This window comes from Lipotes vexillifer, unplaced genomic scaffold (genome assembly GCF_000442215.2).
Source record: "Lipotes vexillifer unplaced genomic scaffold, Lipotes_vexillifer_v1.1 scaffold1261, whole genome shotgun sequence".
Lineage (NCBI taxonomy): Eukaryota > Metazoa > Chordata > Mammalia > Artiodactyla > Lipotidae > Lipotes > Lipotes vexillifer.
In genome coordinates this window covers 401,940-418,310 of record NW_006796548.1, presented here as the reverse complement: position 1 = coordinate 418,310, position 16,371 = coordinate 401,940, and the positions used below count along the sequence as shown (strand labels likewise).

Below are 16,371 nucleotides of genomic sequence, written 5' to 3'. Positions count from 1 at the left end.
CCCCCCCGCCGCCCGTCTTCTCCCCAAAGGTTTGTGCTCTGTGATGTCCTCCGTCCTCTCTGCCGATTTAACCTTCCTGTGAGTCTGCCCGTCTCATCCACTCTCACCATGTCTGTCGTCTCTCTTTGTTCCTCTTCCTCTCCCCCCCTCCCGGACTCTCTGGGGATGTGGCCCAGGCCTGTGATTCTGTGCAAATTGTGGCTGAAACTCACAGCGTCTGTATCTGTCTCCCTCCTCCGCTTCTCTCCCACTGTTTCTTTCCACCTTCTTTGTCTCTGTCCGCTGATGCTGCCTCGGGCTCAGTCCCATGGTGTCGGTGTGTCTGGCCCTCTCCCTCTCCTCGTCCCCCAGTTTTCTGCTCTTGGTCTTTGTTCTGTTTCTCTGCCTCCGGCTCCTCAGCCCCCCCTCCCCGCTTGGGGACATTACTGAGGTCTTGGCATTTGGGGCCTTGCCCGGCTTGGGCAGCTTAAGGGCCCCAGGCTGAGTGCAGGCCCAGGCTCAGCCCAGCCTGTCCCCTGGAGTGTCGCCCTGACAGACCCTCTGCCTTGTCCTCAGGGCCTCGCTCTGGAGCTCCTGCGTGGTGCTGCCCCTGCTGGCGCTCACCTGGATGTCCGCCGTCCTGGCCATGACAGACCGCCGCTCCGTCCTCTTCCAGGCCCTCTTTGCCGTCTTCAACTCCGCGCAGGGCTTTGTCATCACGGCTGTGCACTGCTTTCTGCGCCGAGAGGTGAGCTGGGCCTCTCCTGCCCCTGCCCTCCCCCCACCATGCCAGTCCCTCGCTTCTCCCCACGGTGCAGAAGGGTGCAGATGGGGAATATTGAGGCCCGACCAGGTCCCCAGCTGGGCAGCCCTTGGTGTGCACGCTGATAGCTTGGGCAGCCTTGGCCTTGGCCTCGGCCCCCTGGGGCTCCTTTTCCCCTCTCCTAGGCTGGATGCGCTTCTTTCCTTCCACACCTGCCTGGGTGCCTGGGGTGGGAGGCACAGCCAGCCGTGGCCGGGGGCCCTGTGGCAGCCTCAGGTCCAGCAGGCACCTGCTGCCCCCAGGTCCAGGATGTGGTGAAGTGCCAGATGGGCGTGTGCCGGGCCGATGAGAGTGAAGACTCCCCCGACTCGTGTAAGAACGGGCAGCTGCAGATCCTGGTGAGTGAGGAGGCCTGGGCAGGGCACAGGTGGGTTCTGAGTGCCCCCTGCCCTAGACCCCTCACTTGCCTCATCTATGGCAGGGAGGGAACAGAGACTGGGTTTGATTCAGGCTCAGCCACTGACAGCTGGGTGGCCTTGGGCAAGTCCTTCCCCACTTCAGTCTTCCCGGCTGTCAGGTGCAGCTGGAGGGGACCACGCCTGGGGCCCCTCTGCTCTGTTGGGCAGTGTGCCCAGCAGAGGCAGACCCTCTGGGTGGGTAGGGAGGGGCCTGCGTCCCCCCCCCACCCTGATACATGGATCCTCTCTCTGCCTGTCTGCTCTCTCCCTCTCTGCCTATAGTCAGACTTTGAAAAAGATGTGGATCTGGCTTGTCAGACAGGTGAGTGTGCCAGGGCAGAGCCGAGCATGGCCCCAGAGAGGGGCAAGAAGGGAGGGCCCCCAGCCGCACCAAGGAAGAGGCCCTGACAGGTGTCTGGCTGTGGGGTCCAGCTTTTGAGTCAGACAACCCTGAGTTGGATTCAAGGCTGTGAACACCACTCACTGTATGACTCTGGGCAAACAGCTTACACACCTATAACGGAGAGAAATCTGTCCTCCCAGGGTGGGTGGGAGCCTTACATGAACTGGGGGACATCAAGTGCCTAGCCGGGTGCTCGGCACAAAGTGGCTCTTATATCATTGTGTCATTTCCTTGATTCTTACCGGAACCTCCTTCAAGTTCCGTCTCCTGGGGAGGAGCTGCCAAGGGAGCGGGGAGGAGCAAGTTTCTTTTGACAGCCTTGGGGCTGTCGGGTCAGAGGTCAGGACCCGCACCCGGGCACTGTGGGAGCTGGGCCTTGTCTTCGTTCCTCGCCCTCCCTGGCTGTGGGCCTCTGGGATAGATACCTTCTTAACCCCTGTGTTAACCACCCAGCCATCACGCCAGGACTCAGTTTCTCCCGCTGTCCAAGCTCAGGGGCTTGGTACCTGCTCAGCCTGGGCAAGGGCATCTGGGGGCTCCTCCTCCCCCGGACTTATCTCCCTCCACTCCTGCCCCCAGTGCTTTTCAAGGAGGTCAACACTTGTAACCCGTCCACCATCACGGGCACACTGTCCCGCCTGTCCCTGGACGAGGACGAGGAGCCCAAGTCCTGCCTCGTGGGTCCCGAGGGCAGCCTCAGCTTCTCACCGCTGCCTGGCAATCTTCTGGTGCCCATGGCTGCCTCACCAGGGCTGGGGGAGCCACCGCCCCCCCAGGAGGCCAACCCCGTGTACATGTGTGGGGAGGGTGGCCTGCGGCAGCTGGACCTCACGTGGCTGCAGCCTGCCGAGCCGGGCTCCGACGGGGACTACATGGTGCTGCCCCGGAGGACTCTGAGCTTGCAGCCCGGCGGCGGGGGTGGAGGTGGCGAGGATGCCCCGCGGGCCCGGCCCGAGGGCACCCCCCGGCGGGCTGCCAAGGCACTGGGCCATGCCGAAGGCTACCCCAGTTTCCTGTCTGTGGACCACTCGGGCCTGGGGCTGGGCCCTGCCTACGGGTCGCTACAGAACCCCTACGGGATGACCTTCCAACCGCCACCGCCGACGCCCAGCGCCCGCCAAGTGCCCGAGCCGGGGGAGCGCAGCCGGACCATGCCCCGTACCGTGCCCGGCTCCACCATGAAGCTGGGCTCCCTGGAGGTGAGGGGGCTGCTGGGCACGGGCAGGGGGTGGGGGGGTGGGAGGCCTGCCCCCGGGTGCCTGTGACTATGTCTGGCAGCAGCCGGGAAGGGACAGCCGGCAGCCTCCTCATACAAAGTCCTGGGGAGTATATCTGCTGTGCGTTTCTCCTCCGTTCGTGCCCACGGCGGCTCCAGGGGAATCCTGGCTCCTCTGAGCTCCTCAGATGGGCTTGGACGCCACGCGCTGAGGGTGCACTTCTTGAAGGTGCCCACACTTGCTTTAGTGCCTGTTTTGGGGTGACCAGTTAGGATTGGGCCCTCCTTTAAGGGGCTTGTGGCTCAGGCCTGGTGCTATATTGCTAGGGAAGCCACATCACAGGGGATGAGAGCCTGGGTCTCCGAGTCCCCAAGTTCAGATCTGGATGCTGCTGATCAGCAGTGAGATTTGGAGCATAATCTTCCCCTGAGGCTCACGTAATCTCTCTTCGCCTTAATCCCTCTGAGCCTCAGTCTCCCCATTTGTAAAGTGGGGATAACACAGGAGCAGCCTCTTGGTAGAGTTGTTGCGAGGACTAATTGATATAAAACATTTATCTCTGTGTGGAGCAGGTAGAAAGTGCTAGATGATTGGGGATTGCTACTGGAATCATTCCTGAAATCAGCCTCAGGCACTGCCCGTAGGCCTGTGGTAATTGCCCCTCTCTTTCTGAGAAAATGTCAGCCTTTCTGTTTCCCTGCCTGTGTGTTTTCTGTGGCTGCCCCACCTTCTCTCTGACCTCCTCAGGCCTGCTCCCTGCAGGGAATCACTGGCAAGAAGCAGTTGGTAGTGGCCCCCTGTAGAACTCTAGAACTTTCGTTGGAGGGATGAGGAGGGTGTGGATGAGGACAGGGTCAGGAATCACGGCTCAGGCACCACTGGCTGCTCATGTTCGGCCCCAGAAACCGGCTCCCCATCCTCCCCACGAGAAAACGAAGTTAGCAGCTAGAAGGTTTGCAAGTTTAGTTTTTCTCCCGAAATGTTTCTTGAACATTTGGTGCCTGCTTTTGCCGCAGATGGCAAAAACAGGAAGGCGTCACAGAGAGAACTTGACACGGGAACTGGGGAGGGGCGCGCTCAGCATGGTGGCAGGTTTTGTTCTGGGGACACCTGTCCGTGCTTGGGCCCCTGAGGAGGGGCCGGCCCTGGGCTCCTTGTGTGGGAGGTAGCAGAAAACGCGGCGGAGTCTTGAGGGGTCAAGGATGACGTCCAGAATTCTGGTGTGGGCAACTGCAATGGGGCAGAGGAGCGCGTTGGGGGCGGGGGGATTTAGAGTTTATTCTCTTGGGCGCAGCCGTGTGTGCCTTGCCCGCGGGCATCAGGGAGCAGGGAGAGGAGTCCCGCTGCCTTCAGAAAGTGCGGCTGGGAGCGGCAACTGCAATGGGGCAGAGGAGCGCGTTGGGGGCGGGGGGATTTAGAGTTTATTCTCTTGGGCGCAGCCGTGTGTGCCTTGCCCGCGGGCATCAGGGAGCAGGGAGAGGAGTCCCGCTGCCTTCAGAAAGTGCAGTGTGGCTGGGAACGGGGAGGACACGTGTGTGTGTGTGTGTGTGTGTGTGTGTGTGTGTATGTGTGTGTGTGGTGAAGGGCAGGGGAGAGTGCAGGGCAGAGTGCGGGGCCGAGAGTTGGAGACGCCAGGGTGGATGGCGAAGAAAGAGCAGGCAGGGAGGTGGAAGGACCAGGAGAGGGATGTCACCAATGCCAGTGGTGGTGAGCGTGTCTGCAGGCCTGGGACTGGGGAGGTCTAGATGGTGGTTTTAGTGGCATCTTTGAGGACTGTGGGGCAAGTCCCTTCACCCTGGACCTCAGTTTCCCCAGTGTAACCTGAGAAGGTTGGACTTGGCCTCGTGAGCGCTCCTGCGCCAACATTCTGAGACTCTAAGGCCTCCTTCTTGAGTGGCGCCGAATGCTGCGTAGGCCACTGGGGCCTTGAAGGTGGTCTTGGGCAAGTGAGAGCCGGGAGAGGCATGAGGGAGGGAGGCCAGGGAGGTAGGGCCAAGTTTGGCAGGAAAAGGGGCAAAGTGCGGTGAAAGGAAGGTTTCTGTAACCCTGCGTCCTGTATTTGCAGGACAAGTGGAGGTTTCCAGGGAGAGAGGAGCCCGTTGGTGGCAGAGAGGATGGGGCAAGATGGGGCAGGACAGAGGGGTGGAATCCAGGACACAGAGGAAGGAGGGTCTGCTCTGTGATCCCATGTGGGGATCTGTGTCCCGCCGTGTTGGAAGTCTGCGCTGTGACATCTGGTCCACGTGCAGGTGCATGTCTACGCGTGTGCCAGCCTGTGTGTGCCCCTGGCAGTCCTGTGGTGGGGTAGCGCCTTGGAGCCTCATCTCCCAGGCCCTAAGCCCATTTCCACAACCTCAAGGGCTGTCCTTTAAAGGATTCCTAGCTCCTGAGCCTGGGCTGGGGGAAGGTACAGTGGGCAGACCCTGGGGGGGAGCAGATTTCCTCACTCTAAACCCCCTGCGCATGGTAAAAAGTTTTGTTCTCTTTCACTGCTTCCTTGTTGCTCCTTCCCAGCGAAAGAAGTTACGGTATTCAGACCTGGACTTTGAGGTAAGTGCTGCAGTGTATGTGTGTGTTGGGTTTGGGATTGTGGGGGGCGATTTGTCCCTAGAGAGTCCCTTCCCAAGCCCCAGTGCAGAGCCTGACCCCATGACAGTCCCTCAACTGCCCAAGCCCATAGCTATGGGGTGAAGAAAGAGCCAGGCCTTGTCCCAGAGGGGCCGGCAGCAGGCAGGGATGTGGGGACCCAGGATGCTGAGCGTCCCGTGGGGAGCACCTGCCCTGACGCCCTATGGCTCCCAGAAGGTGATGCACACCCGGAAACGGCACTCGGAACTCTACCATGAGCTCAACCAGAAATTCCACACTTTCGATCGCTACCGCAGCCAGTCCACGGCCAAGGTGAGGGCTCCTCTTGTGACTGCCCCTGCCTGAAGCTCAGGGCCCAACCTGGCACAGTGGCCCCTGGGGTCAGACCCTGACCCGTGGCCCCCGTTGCAGAGGGAGAAGCGATGGAGTGTGTCCTCAGGTGGGGCAGCCGAACGGAGCGTGTCCAGCGTAAGTGCCCCAGGCTGGGGTGGGGTGGGGTGGGGTGAGGTGGGCCGCGAGGCACTCATTCCCTCCCTGCCCTCCTCCCCGGCCTGGGCAGCCTCAGCTTGCCTCACCAAGGGCCTGCCCATGGCATAAGCAACAGTCTGGGGTCTTTAGGAGATGGGGGGTATTGGTGGGAGCTCCATCAGGATCTTGAGGAGGGTGGGCAGCAGGAGACATGGTCTCAGGGGGCCACTCTGAGCACAGGGATGAGGAACCCCACTCTGGAGCCAGGCGGGTCTGGATTTGAACCCCACGTTGGCACCCGATTGCTCGGTAACTTTGGGCATCACTGGCCCTCCCCGGGCCTTCTCAGTTGGTTCTCTGTACAGTGGGTGAGAGGGTATTGGCCCATCTCCACGGGCCCTTCCCTCTTCCCCGCACAGGAGAAGCCCAGTCCAGGGGAGCGTCCCGGCTTGTCCCAACAGCGGCGACATCAGAGCTGGAGCACCTTTAAGTCTATGACGCTGGGCTCGCTGCCCCCCAAGCCCCGAGAACGGCTGGCCCTGCACCGGGCAGCAGCCTGGGAGCCCACAGAACCACCGGATGGCGACTTCCAGACAGAGGTGTGAGTGCCACTCCGGACTGCCCACTGCGTATAAATATTATATATCTCTCTATTTTCACACTCCACTTTGGAACTACCCAGGAGCCAGCGCCCCCTCCCCTCTCCCGAGGGCTGGGCAGGGAGGCACAGTGGACTCAGCTGGGCTGGGGGAGCCAGACACAGCGTGGCTGGGGGACCAGGGCCCTTCCTTGTTTCTCAGAGGCCCCTCAGCCCCTGGAGCCCCATCTTCACCCCCAGGCTGTCTGTCCCTGTCCCGGGCTGGGGAGGGGGGGAGGGAACTTTCTTGGGAATAAACTTCACTCTGTGGATTTTGCTGCTGAGCTATTTGCTTTCCCCAGGGGAAGGCCCAGCCCTGGGACCCCAACTTTGTTCCTCCATCTCTTTGGTTCGCCTCACTTGGTCTTGTCAAATTGTGATGGGGTCAGGCTGACTCCAACTGGGAGGGGGTGGCCTAGGCTCTGACTCCATCCTTGCCCCTGACTCCTTGGGTGACCCTGGACACAACCCTTCCCCTTTTGGGGCCTGAGGTAAGCAGATTGGGAATGTAGGGTGGACTTCCCCATTGGCTGTGATGGTCATGGCTGAGCTTAGTGACCTCAGGTTCCCCATCTGTGAAATGGGGATGGTGACAGTACCTACCTCATAGGGTTGTTATGAGGATGAAACAGATGAACGTATGTAAAGTTAGCTTAGCGAGTGAGTGCCTGGCACAGGAGTAGCTCTTTTCATATTACCTGTTGTCTAAGGCACCTGTTGTCTAAGGCACCTGGTCTCCTGCTGTGCTCTGTGCTAGGAGTTCCACACCCTCGGCCTGGACCCGTCACAGCAACCTTGTAGGAAAGTTTTAGGTGGCCCATTTTGTGGATAAGAAAATGAGGCCCGAGATGGGAAGTGACTTGCTCAAGGCCACAGTCAGAGACAGGGCTGGGACTTCACTTTTATCAGTACCCTCCTAGTAGGACTGGAAGCTTGAGCTCAGCTTCCAGGGACCTGACCTTCATGGCTGCAGAGGAGAATCGGGAGAGCTCAGGTTCCAGGGCTCAGGGTGGGTGTGGGGTGGAGGGACCAGGCTGGCTTGGTGCCAGAGGGCAGTTTCTAGGGCGTAGTCTTTATAAACCTGAGTGAGTGAACCCTTCTCAGTTCCCAGGAATCCGGGCAAAGAATGGGTGGAATCACTGTGGAGACATGTTGCCACGGCTCTTCTGTGGTCAGGCAGCCACAGGAGCAGAGGCCACAGGTGCAGCTGCCGGCCTGGTCATTTAGCAGCATGGGCACCTCTGGGCCCCTCCCCAGAGACTCTGAGACACAGATGCAGGCCCTTGGAGAGCTGACTGACTCTGGAGGTGGACATGTCAGAGGGAGGGGGTAGATGCTATAGGAGCCTGGATGGGGGAGAAGGAAGAAGGGACTGGCTGCTGGGGTGGGGGTGGCTGTCACAGCTAATGGCCTCCTGGAGGGGCTGGAGGAGTGGGTGTCGTGGTGGTACCGGCTCCCTAAGTCTCCTCTGAATCCTGCCAGCTGCGACGGTCAGAGGAGGGAGCAGACCCCCGCCCTCCCCTTGGGCAGCCCCAGCACTTATGGGTACAAAGCGATCACTCAGGCACCGTCTCACTTGAGTCTTCGAGGTAGGTATTGTGACTCCCCCATTTTACAGATGAGGAAATCAAGGCTCAGAGAGGGACATGACTTTCCCAAACTCCCACGGCTTGTAAGTGGCTATATTGCAACTTGTGGCTGGAGGTGGCAGAATCCCCAGTACCAGCCAGCTTAGGCAAAAGGGGACTTCGTTCGCTTAGGAGTTGCAAGCTGCAGGAAGGGAGTGGTAGGTGGTGGGTGGGTGGCTAGCCTTGGGCGATGAAGGCCAGGGTCAGGGTGTGGCCAGATCTCTCATCCCTTCCAGCTGCTCTCTATGTCAGCTCCATTCTTTCAGGCAAGCTTCCTCATCCCCGCTGGGCCCCCCAGGCTTCCTTTTTGCAGCCCCTCTCACTCAACTCTGCCCCCAGAGGGAAAGAATTCCAATCAGAAAACCCCCAAGGAAGGGCTCTGATTGGCCCCAGCCAGGGGGTGGGGCACTGTGATTGGCAGCCCCCTTGGGAACCTCAGGGGAGGGAGAGGGGGAGTAGGTCTCCAAAAGGGGAGGTCCTATTCCCAGAAAGGGGCAGTAGGCTCACACAAACAAAGCCCCGGTCCCTGACCTTTTGCCAGCAGATCCCACGCCACATCCTGGGCCAGGCCTTTTTCTAAAAGAGGCATCACCTAAAGCCTTCTGGGTGCCTCTCCTGTGTTTCTGCCTCCCCGCTTCCCAGCCCTGGGCTCCACTGGCCACCACAAGGATCTCTCGGGATGAGCTGCAGTGTGCATTCCCCTCCCTGCTTGTAGTTTCTTGCTTTGCATCTGGTTTGAGGAGGAGGGTGAGTATTCACCCTGTTGATCCTGCTCCACAGCAACCACAGCTGCAGCAGAGGCTCCTGAGGGCTTTGAGACTCACCACTTCCATGGTCAGGGGCAGAGCTTTCCTGTGTCGAGGGCTGTGCTCCTCTCTGCCCGTCAGTCCCCACTCCCTAGGCACTGACTTGCTGCGTCTCTTTGGACAGGTCACAGGGCCCTGTCTGACTTGGGTTTCCTTATCTGTAGTCCTGATTGTCCTTTGTTTGGGCTAATATCTAACAACCTGTCGTGTCTTTCCTAGACTTGAATTTCTCATCTCATTGTCCTCCTTATTCTCTCTGCCTCCAGTCGCTACCTAGCTCTGGGGTGATCTTTCCAAAATGCACATCTGGCCAGGTCACTGCCCTCCCTGCTCAGAAGGCTTCCAAGGACCCTAGAATTAGCCTAGAATGCAAGGCCCTTAGTGATGTGGCCCTTGCCTACCTCTCCTGGCCCATCTCTCTCACCTCCATGCTTTTGCACATGCCATTCCTTCTGCCTGGAACTTTCGCCTGCTCACACTGGCAACTTCCCCTTCAGCCTTCCAGATCTAGCCCCAGTGGCCCCCCTCTGTGAAGCTGCCCCTGAGCTCCCCGCCTCAGCAGTCAGCACTCACTGGGCTTCCACAGCCCTCGCACACACTTTCACTCTCACACTGCTTGCACAGAATGACTATCATCTATGTCAACCTGGTTTGGGTTTGTGCACTCAGCCGAGGGCTCCATGTGGAGCAGGCCTCAGTGACTCTTTACTGAGTGAACAGATGGAATGCACAGATCTCTCGGAACATTGGTTTTCTCATCTGCAAAATGGGGATACCGATAACCCTTACCCAGCCGTCCTCACTGGGCATCCAGAACATGACTTGAGATTATTCCTGGGGAGGATTTTGCAGGTGGTATCCACCCCTCCCCCAGTTATTCCTTCCTGGGCCTCTGTGCTATATATATTAGGACCCCGGGTGGGAAGCCAGCCCTGGGTGCTGTCCAGGGTGCTGAATGGGACGCTGCCCTCCCAAGCAATAAGGAGACAGCCTGAGAAGCTCACCCAAGCTCACCTGCAACCTTTCCATGCCTTGCAGACTGTGGCAAGGTCACAGGTGAGCAGACCACCCCTACTTTCATAAGACCGGGCCCTGGGGAATGTCCAACAAAAATATAATGCAAACTACATAGGTAATTTAAAACTTTCCAGTAGCTGTTTTAAAAAATTATTTTATTTATTTATTTTTGGCTGCTTTGGGTCTTCATTGCTGCATGCGGGCTTTCTCTAGTTGCAGAGAGCAGGGGCTACTCTTCGTTGAGGTGCACAGGCTTCTCGTGGTGGCTTCTCTTGTTGCGGAGCCCAGGCTCTAGGCGCGTGGGCTTCAGTAGTTGTGGCACGTGGGCTCAGTAGTTGTGGCTCGCAGGCTCCAGAGCTCAGGCTCAGTAGTTGTGGCACACAGGCTTAGTTGCTCCACGGCATGTGGGATCTTCCCAGACGAGGGATCGAACCTGTGTCCCCTGCGTTGGTAGGCGGATTCTTAACCACTGCGCCACCAGGGAAGTCCAGTAGCTATTTTTAAAAGGAAAAGATGAAATTCATTTTAATAACATATTTAACCCACTATATCAAAAATACTATCATTTTAATGCATAATCAATATAGATGATTATGGATGAGATACTTAACATTCTTGTTCCATACTGTCTCTGAAATCCAGTGTGTGCATTACATGTACAGCACATCTCAATTCAGAAGAGCCACATCCTGAGGACTCAGTAACCACATGTGGCTAGTGGAAATCATATTGGACAGCACAGCTCTAGACAGAACAAACGCAGTGACCTTGGGCAAGTCAATTCAGTGACCTCTAAAAAGGAGGTAGGAGTACTACCTGCTTCACTGGGTCATGGGAGCGTTCATGGAGGTGATGTAAGGCAGGTTTCCAGCACAGCGCCAGCACCAAGGAGGCCCTAAGTCGGTGTTCCTGGAATCTGGGTATTCAGGGGACACAAGTGGGCGGGGATGGGGTGTTGGGGAAGTAGGAGGAAGTCCCGAGGAGACCTGTGCGCTGGTGTCAGGTCGACCTCAGCAGGGCTGGGGGAAGGGCGCACCCCCCATCCCCTCACTCCTACATCACCCCCACAGCCTGTCTTCCTTTTTCCCACCTGCAGCCCCGCTCCTGGGAGAAGGGAGACAGGTTAGGAATGGCACTTGGACAGACACATTAAACTCATTTGGGTTTAATTCACTTCCACTATGCACCAATTAAAAGGAAATTAGGTGACCTAGGTGGCCTGAGGGAGAACCTGGGTGCAGGATGCTGCCAACTTCCATCTCTCTGGACTTATTTCCCTTGAGGCTTCCTCTTGCCCACCCCCTGGGCAGCCCTGGGTCCAGGAGTTGAGGCTTTTTAGAGCCAGTCCCCAGTACCCCCCCATTATTCCTCCCTGCACTCCTCCAAGAACACCCACCCCAGGAACACCCCTACCCTCTCAGGCCCTCAAAACACATGCTGAGTGTCCAGGTCAGAGGAGACTCCAGTAAGGGTTTTGGCATTTCAGACTAGTGGGAAGTCAAGAAGGGTGTTGGGCAGCGGGTGGCATGATCAGATTTAATAGGATTGCTCTGGGTGGATGGGCAATGGATGGGGGGCAGTTACTGAAGAGTGAGATGGATGCAGAGAGACCGGTGAAGACACCATCCATACAAAGGAAACTTTAACTTAGGGGGATGCTACGGAGGGAGCATGGAATCTCTATGTATGCAGTGGTGGAATTGTCAGCCCCTGGTATGGACGGTATCAGAAGAAGCCAAGGGTGGCTCGTGGGCTTCTGTCTTACACACCTGGATGGATGACCATGCCATTGAATTTGGAGGCCAGGAAGAGGACCAGCTTTGGCGGGGGACAATCATGACTTTCACCTAGAACATGTTAACCTTGCAATACCTCGGAGATCGTCATGGGGGAATTTCAAGTAGGAAGTAGACGGTTAGACATATAGGACTAGAATTCAGGAGAAGGGCGGGACTAGAGATACTGGCGTGGCAGGAAGCCGTATTGGAGCAGGCCGTGGAGTGAGAGGGAGGTGAAGAAATTAAGACAGGATAAACAATTCTTGAAGTGGAGTTATGAAAAGAGGGAGAGAAAGGTCAGGGGCCACTGTTGGATCTGAAGGTGAATTAGCTGGAGAGGATGATGGAATGTTTCCAAGAACGGAGAGGCCATCCTTACCCCCTCCCCAAGATCCTACATAATGACAGACCCGAAATAACCAGCCCTACCACCCTGGGAGGCAGGATCCTGAGACCTGATGATGGAGATAGCAGCACAGAGATTGATTCTGCTCATTCGTTGGGCTGCAAACCAGCCACAGTTCCTGAAGGAGGGTCGGGGAGGATAGGGGTGGGCATTCAGCAAAACCGTGGCTCCAAGGTCTTCTGGGAGGAGGGAACTTTAGACTCCATAGGGAGCTCCCAGGCACAAGGTGGAGGGATAGATCCGGTGCCCTGGGCTCTCTGCAGCCCTTGTCCCTGCTCCTTCTGACGAGGCAGGAGCAGGGGTGAGTCATCCCCACAGTCTCAGCTCCCCACGGGGCCTGCTTCAGGCTGGTATGTCCCCATCCCCTGCCGTGGCATGGCACAGCCCCAGCCATCGATCCGGTCATCCCCAGAGTCAACCAGGAAAGTCAATATTTAATTTGGGCACCACGTTAATGCCATCGATTGCCACCTCCCCTCCTCCACTTCCTCCAGCTCATTTGTCTCTTCCCACCCATGGAGGGGAGGGGGGCAGTACTGGAACCCAGTGGAGGCAGCGCTCAGCCTGGGTCGGATTGGGAAAACTGGCCTGCATGTAGCGATGCTGCCCTTAGCCACCCAGGTTCCCATTCTCCCTGAGAATCACCGACCTGCTTTGTTTGAGTTTCCTGAGCCCTGTCTCCAGTGAGGAGGAGGCCGGGAGGTCCACATTCCTCCCAGGCGGGGACTGAGCCTAACTCCTTGCAGGGTCCATACCCAGAGCAGGTGTGGTTGCCATGGAGGGAAGGATACCAACGTGGGAGAAAAAAGGGCAAATCCTAAGACCCAGAACCCGAGGGCTGTGCCGGCTCAGGCTTCTAGAGCCCCTCCTGGGTGCCCACTGCTGTGCCCGTGTGATGCTGTGGAACCCACACAAGGACCTTCGATGAGGGTCCATCTCTAGACCTCAGAGAGGGGCTTGGGGGAGAGTTGAGCTTAGAGGCCTAGAGCTCAGCTGGGCAGCGAAAGAGGCTGAGAGGAGGGCAGGGCTGGGCCCACCTCAAGGCTGGGCTGGGTCCAGCTCCACTGTTTGTTCTTGTCAGCTCTGTGGGTCCAGATATGGACAGGTAGGCTGCGCCCTTTGGTGTTCTTCCCCAGCCCAGCCCACCCACCCCCAGGAAGGGAATGGTGTCTGCTTTGGGGGCCAGGCTTGTGCTCAAACCACAACTCCATCCCCAACTTGCTGAGAGGCCTTGGGAAAGTTAAATAACCTCTCTGAGCCTTAGATTCCTCTTCTGAGAAGTTTCTTAGGGCTTGGATCAGTTTTTACAGTTTCAGAGGGTCAGGGATGGGCAGGAGCAAGCCTTGGTGGCCCAAGGGGGTATTACCAGAGTTCTCACACTGAGCAGCTGCACACTGGTACAGCCTTGAGAAGCTGCCAGCAGCGCTGCTATGAGGCTGCTCGCTGTCAGGCCTGGGCCACCGTGGCACCCTTGGTGCTCCTCGTTATCCTGAGCTGAAGAGCCAAGACCATGTCACCAAGGGGACAGTCAGGCCAGGCCTGCCATCTAGCACCTGGGTGACCCAACAGGCAGTCCAGCTTGGGGCACCAGCAAGGTGGCAGCAACACACGTACACACACACACACACACACACACACACGCGCGCGCGCGCGCGCGGGAAGAAATGCGGCTTCAATGAACTTATCCACAGTTTTGCAATTGAAAAATCCCAAGGGAAGTTGTTTTCATTTCAGCATACACGTAAGTATTATGCTTCGTGGGTTACTATCATTTCTATTATGAATCATGTATGGGGAGTACTAGGACATCTAAATGTCTTAGTCTGGCCCAGGTGACTCCCATCCTGAGCTGCCCAGAGATTCCTCAGCAGCCCAGCTGACCCACTCGGAGCCACTCAGTCAAGCCTTGAGCCAGAAGAGGCTGGTTTGGTCATTCATTTATTCAGTAAACATTGTCCAATGCCAAATTGTGCCAGGCCCTGAGCTGGGTACTGACAATGTAAAGATGAGGAAGACATACTTTCTAAGAAGGATACCAAGGAGGGAGGAAGCAGGGGGAAGGGATGGATTTTGTTTTTTCTGCCCCAAACCTTCCAGGGACCTCTCATTGCTCTTAGAATAAAGTTAAGTTTCCTCACAGTGGCCCAAGAGGCAGGGCCTGATGTCCCTGCCTATCACTCCGACAGAGCTCCAGCCACATGGCCTCCTTTGTGCTCCTCGAACACATTTCATGGTTTCTCCCACCCCAGGGCCTTTGCATATGCTCTACCTACCACTTGAAAGGCTCTTCCCTGGTTATCTGCTTTGCTGGCTCCTCATCTTTTGATTGAAGCTCTGATGCCACCTGCTGCATACCCCTTGCCCTTCTGGACCATTTTCTATCACATCACCCTAATCCTTCCATAGTACCACTTCCCCCAGTCTGGAATTATAGCACCTATTTCCTATGTATCGTCTGTTTCCTCCACTAGACTGTAAGCCTCTGAGGGTGAAAAAGGGTGATAGTCACTGACATTCATACCATTGCCTGACATATGATATGAACTTCATAGCTAATGTTGAATGGGTGGATGAATGAATGTGGAATTTAAGGTTCCCAGGTATCCAGGAAGCAGGTAGAGCTAAAGCTCTGGCCCTTGGTGCCCCACCACAGACTGACCATATCTGCGTCTAGACCTGGGGGTGGAGGGAGGGTGTTGCATATGCAGGCCTGGGAAGGGGAGAGCCCCAGTGGTGTCCAGCCTTAGGGCATGCATACTGCAGGAGGCTCCTTCCTTTCATATCAGCTTGCTGCTAGACTGGCAGCTCCAGCTGCTGCTGAGTTTTTCACCGTCAGGGCCAGTGGTTGATTGGAGATGAAGGCCACGTCTACTTGAGTGTGAGAGTGTCACGTACAGCTATTTAGGCAGGGGTTGTCTTCCATGTGGCCCCTGGGTGCTACCATGTGCAGCTGCATGTCTGAGCAGGCTCTGCCCTTAGCTGGCAGGCAGTGCACACAGGTGATTTATGTTTTACACACCATCACTTCCAAGCCCAACTGAGGGAAGGAAGGGCCATTATAGAGACCATTGAGTTCCACTCCCCACATTGTGCAGAGAGAAAAACTGAGGCCCATAGAGGGGAGAGGTTGCAAAGTTACATCAGGAGACCATGTGAGGTCAGGTGTAATGCTCAGTGGACAGGGAGGATTTATGGAGAACCTATGTTGTACCTGGCACTGCTCTGGGCACTGGGGACTCATCACACTAGAGCAGCCCACAGTCCCGGAAACGGGGCTTGGGGAAGAGGGAGCCAGACCTGGACATGAGCAATAGGCCCCAGAGCAGGAGGGGTCTCCTCTGTCTTTGTGGGGAGGGTGTCAGGGAAGGCCACTTAAAGAAGGCAACACTTGCACTGAGCTTTAAAGACTGAAAGCTCAGCAGGCAAAGAAAGGGGAAAGGGCACTCCCAGCAGAGGGTGCCATGTAAGCAAAGGCGCGGAGGCATGAAACAACCTGGCAAGTTTGGAAAATTGCAAATCATATGGTTTGGGTGGAGAGGGGAATGCGAGGAGGATGGGCTGCAGAGATGAGGCGGCGAGGGAGGCAGGTTCTGATCACAGTGGGCCTTGCGGGCTGCGGTAGGGGTTTGGATTTTATCCTGAGGGCTGCCGGCAAATCACTGGAACAGACTTGGGTTTTAGAAAGATTTCTGTAGCAACCGAGGATAAATAAATTCAACAAATACATTCTTTTTTAAAAGATTTCTTTTTAATGTGGACCATTTTTGAAGTCTTTATTGAATTTGGTATGATATCGCTTCTGTTTTATGTTTTGGTTTATTGGCCCTGAGGCATGTGGGATCTTAGCTCCCCGACCAGGGATCGAACCTGCACCCCCTGCATTGGAAGGTGAAGTCTTAACCACTGGACCGCCAGGGAAGTCCCACAAATACATTTTGAATGCATACTTACTATGTGCCAGGCACCATGCTGGGTCCTAAGGATTCAATTCTGAATGAGGCACACCTAGTCTCAGTCCTGCAGTGAGATACACAGACAGGTGGAGCAGGTGGGACTATTGGCACACAGACTCAAGAAACACACTATTTCTGTATTCTCATTAAATCAGCTCCAATCTGACTCTCACTCTAGCCCTTGCCTAGAAGTTGGCAGAAGATTCAATCTCAACCATCCCCGGGGCCGTCTGCCACTTTCTCGGTAGGCTCGTGCAAGGACCTGCTGT

General features: G+C 56.7%; 1 protein-coding gene across 1 annotated transcript in view; it reads left to right on the top strand.

The window, feature by feature from the left end:
- Positions 1-6,482, top strand: part of ADGRB2 (adhesion G protein-coupled receptor B2) — a 30,973-nt gene extending 24,491 nt beyond the window's left edge. Inside the window, 8 exon segments of the mRNA XM_007468655.1 lie at positions 556-727; positions 1,045-1,140; positions 1,483-1,522; positions 2,183-2,802; positions 5,335-5,370; positions 5,623-5,721; positions 5,821-5,877; positions 6,297-6,482. Of these exon segments, the coding sequence (XP_007468717.1) occupies positions 556-727; positions 1,045-1,140; positions 1,483-1,522; positions 2,183-2,802; positions 5,335-5,370; positions 5,623-5,721; positions 5,821-5,877; positions 6,297-6,482 (1,306 nt within the window).
- The last annotated feature ends 9,889 nt before the right edge of the window (positions 6,483-16,371 follow it).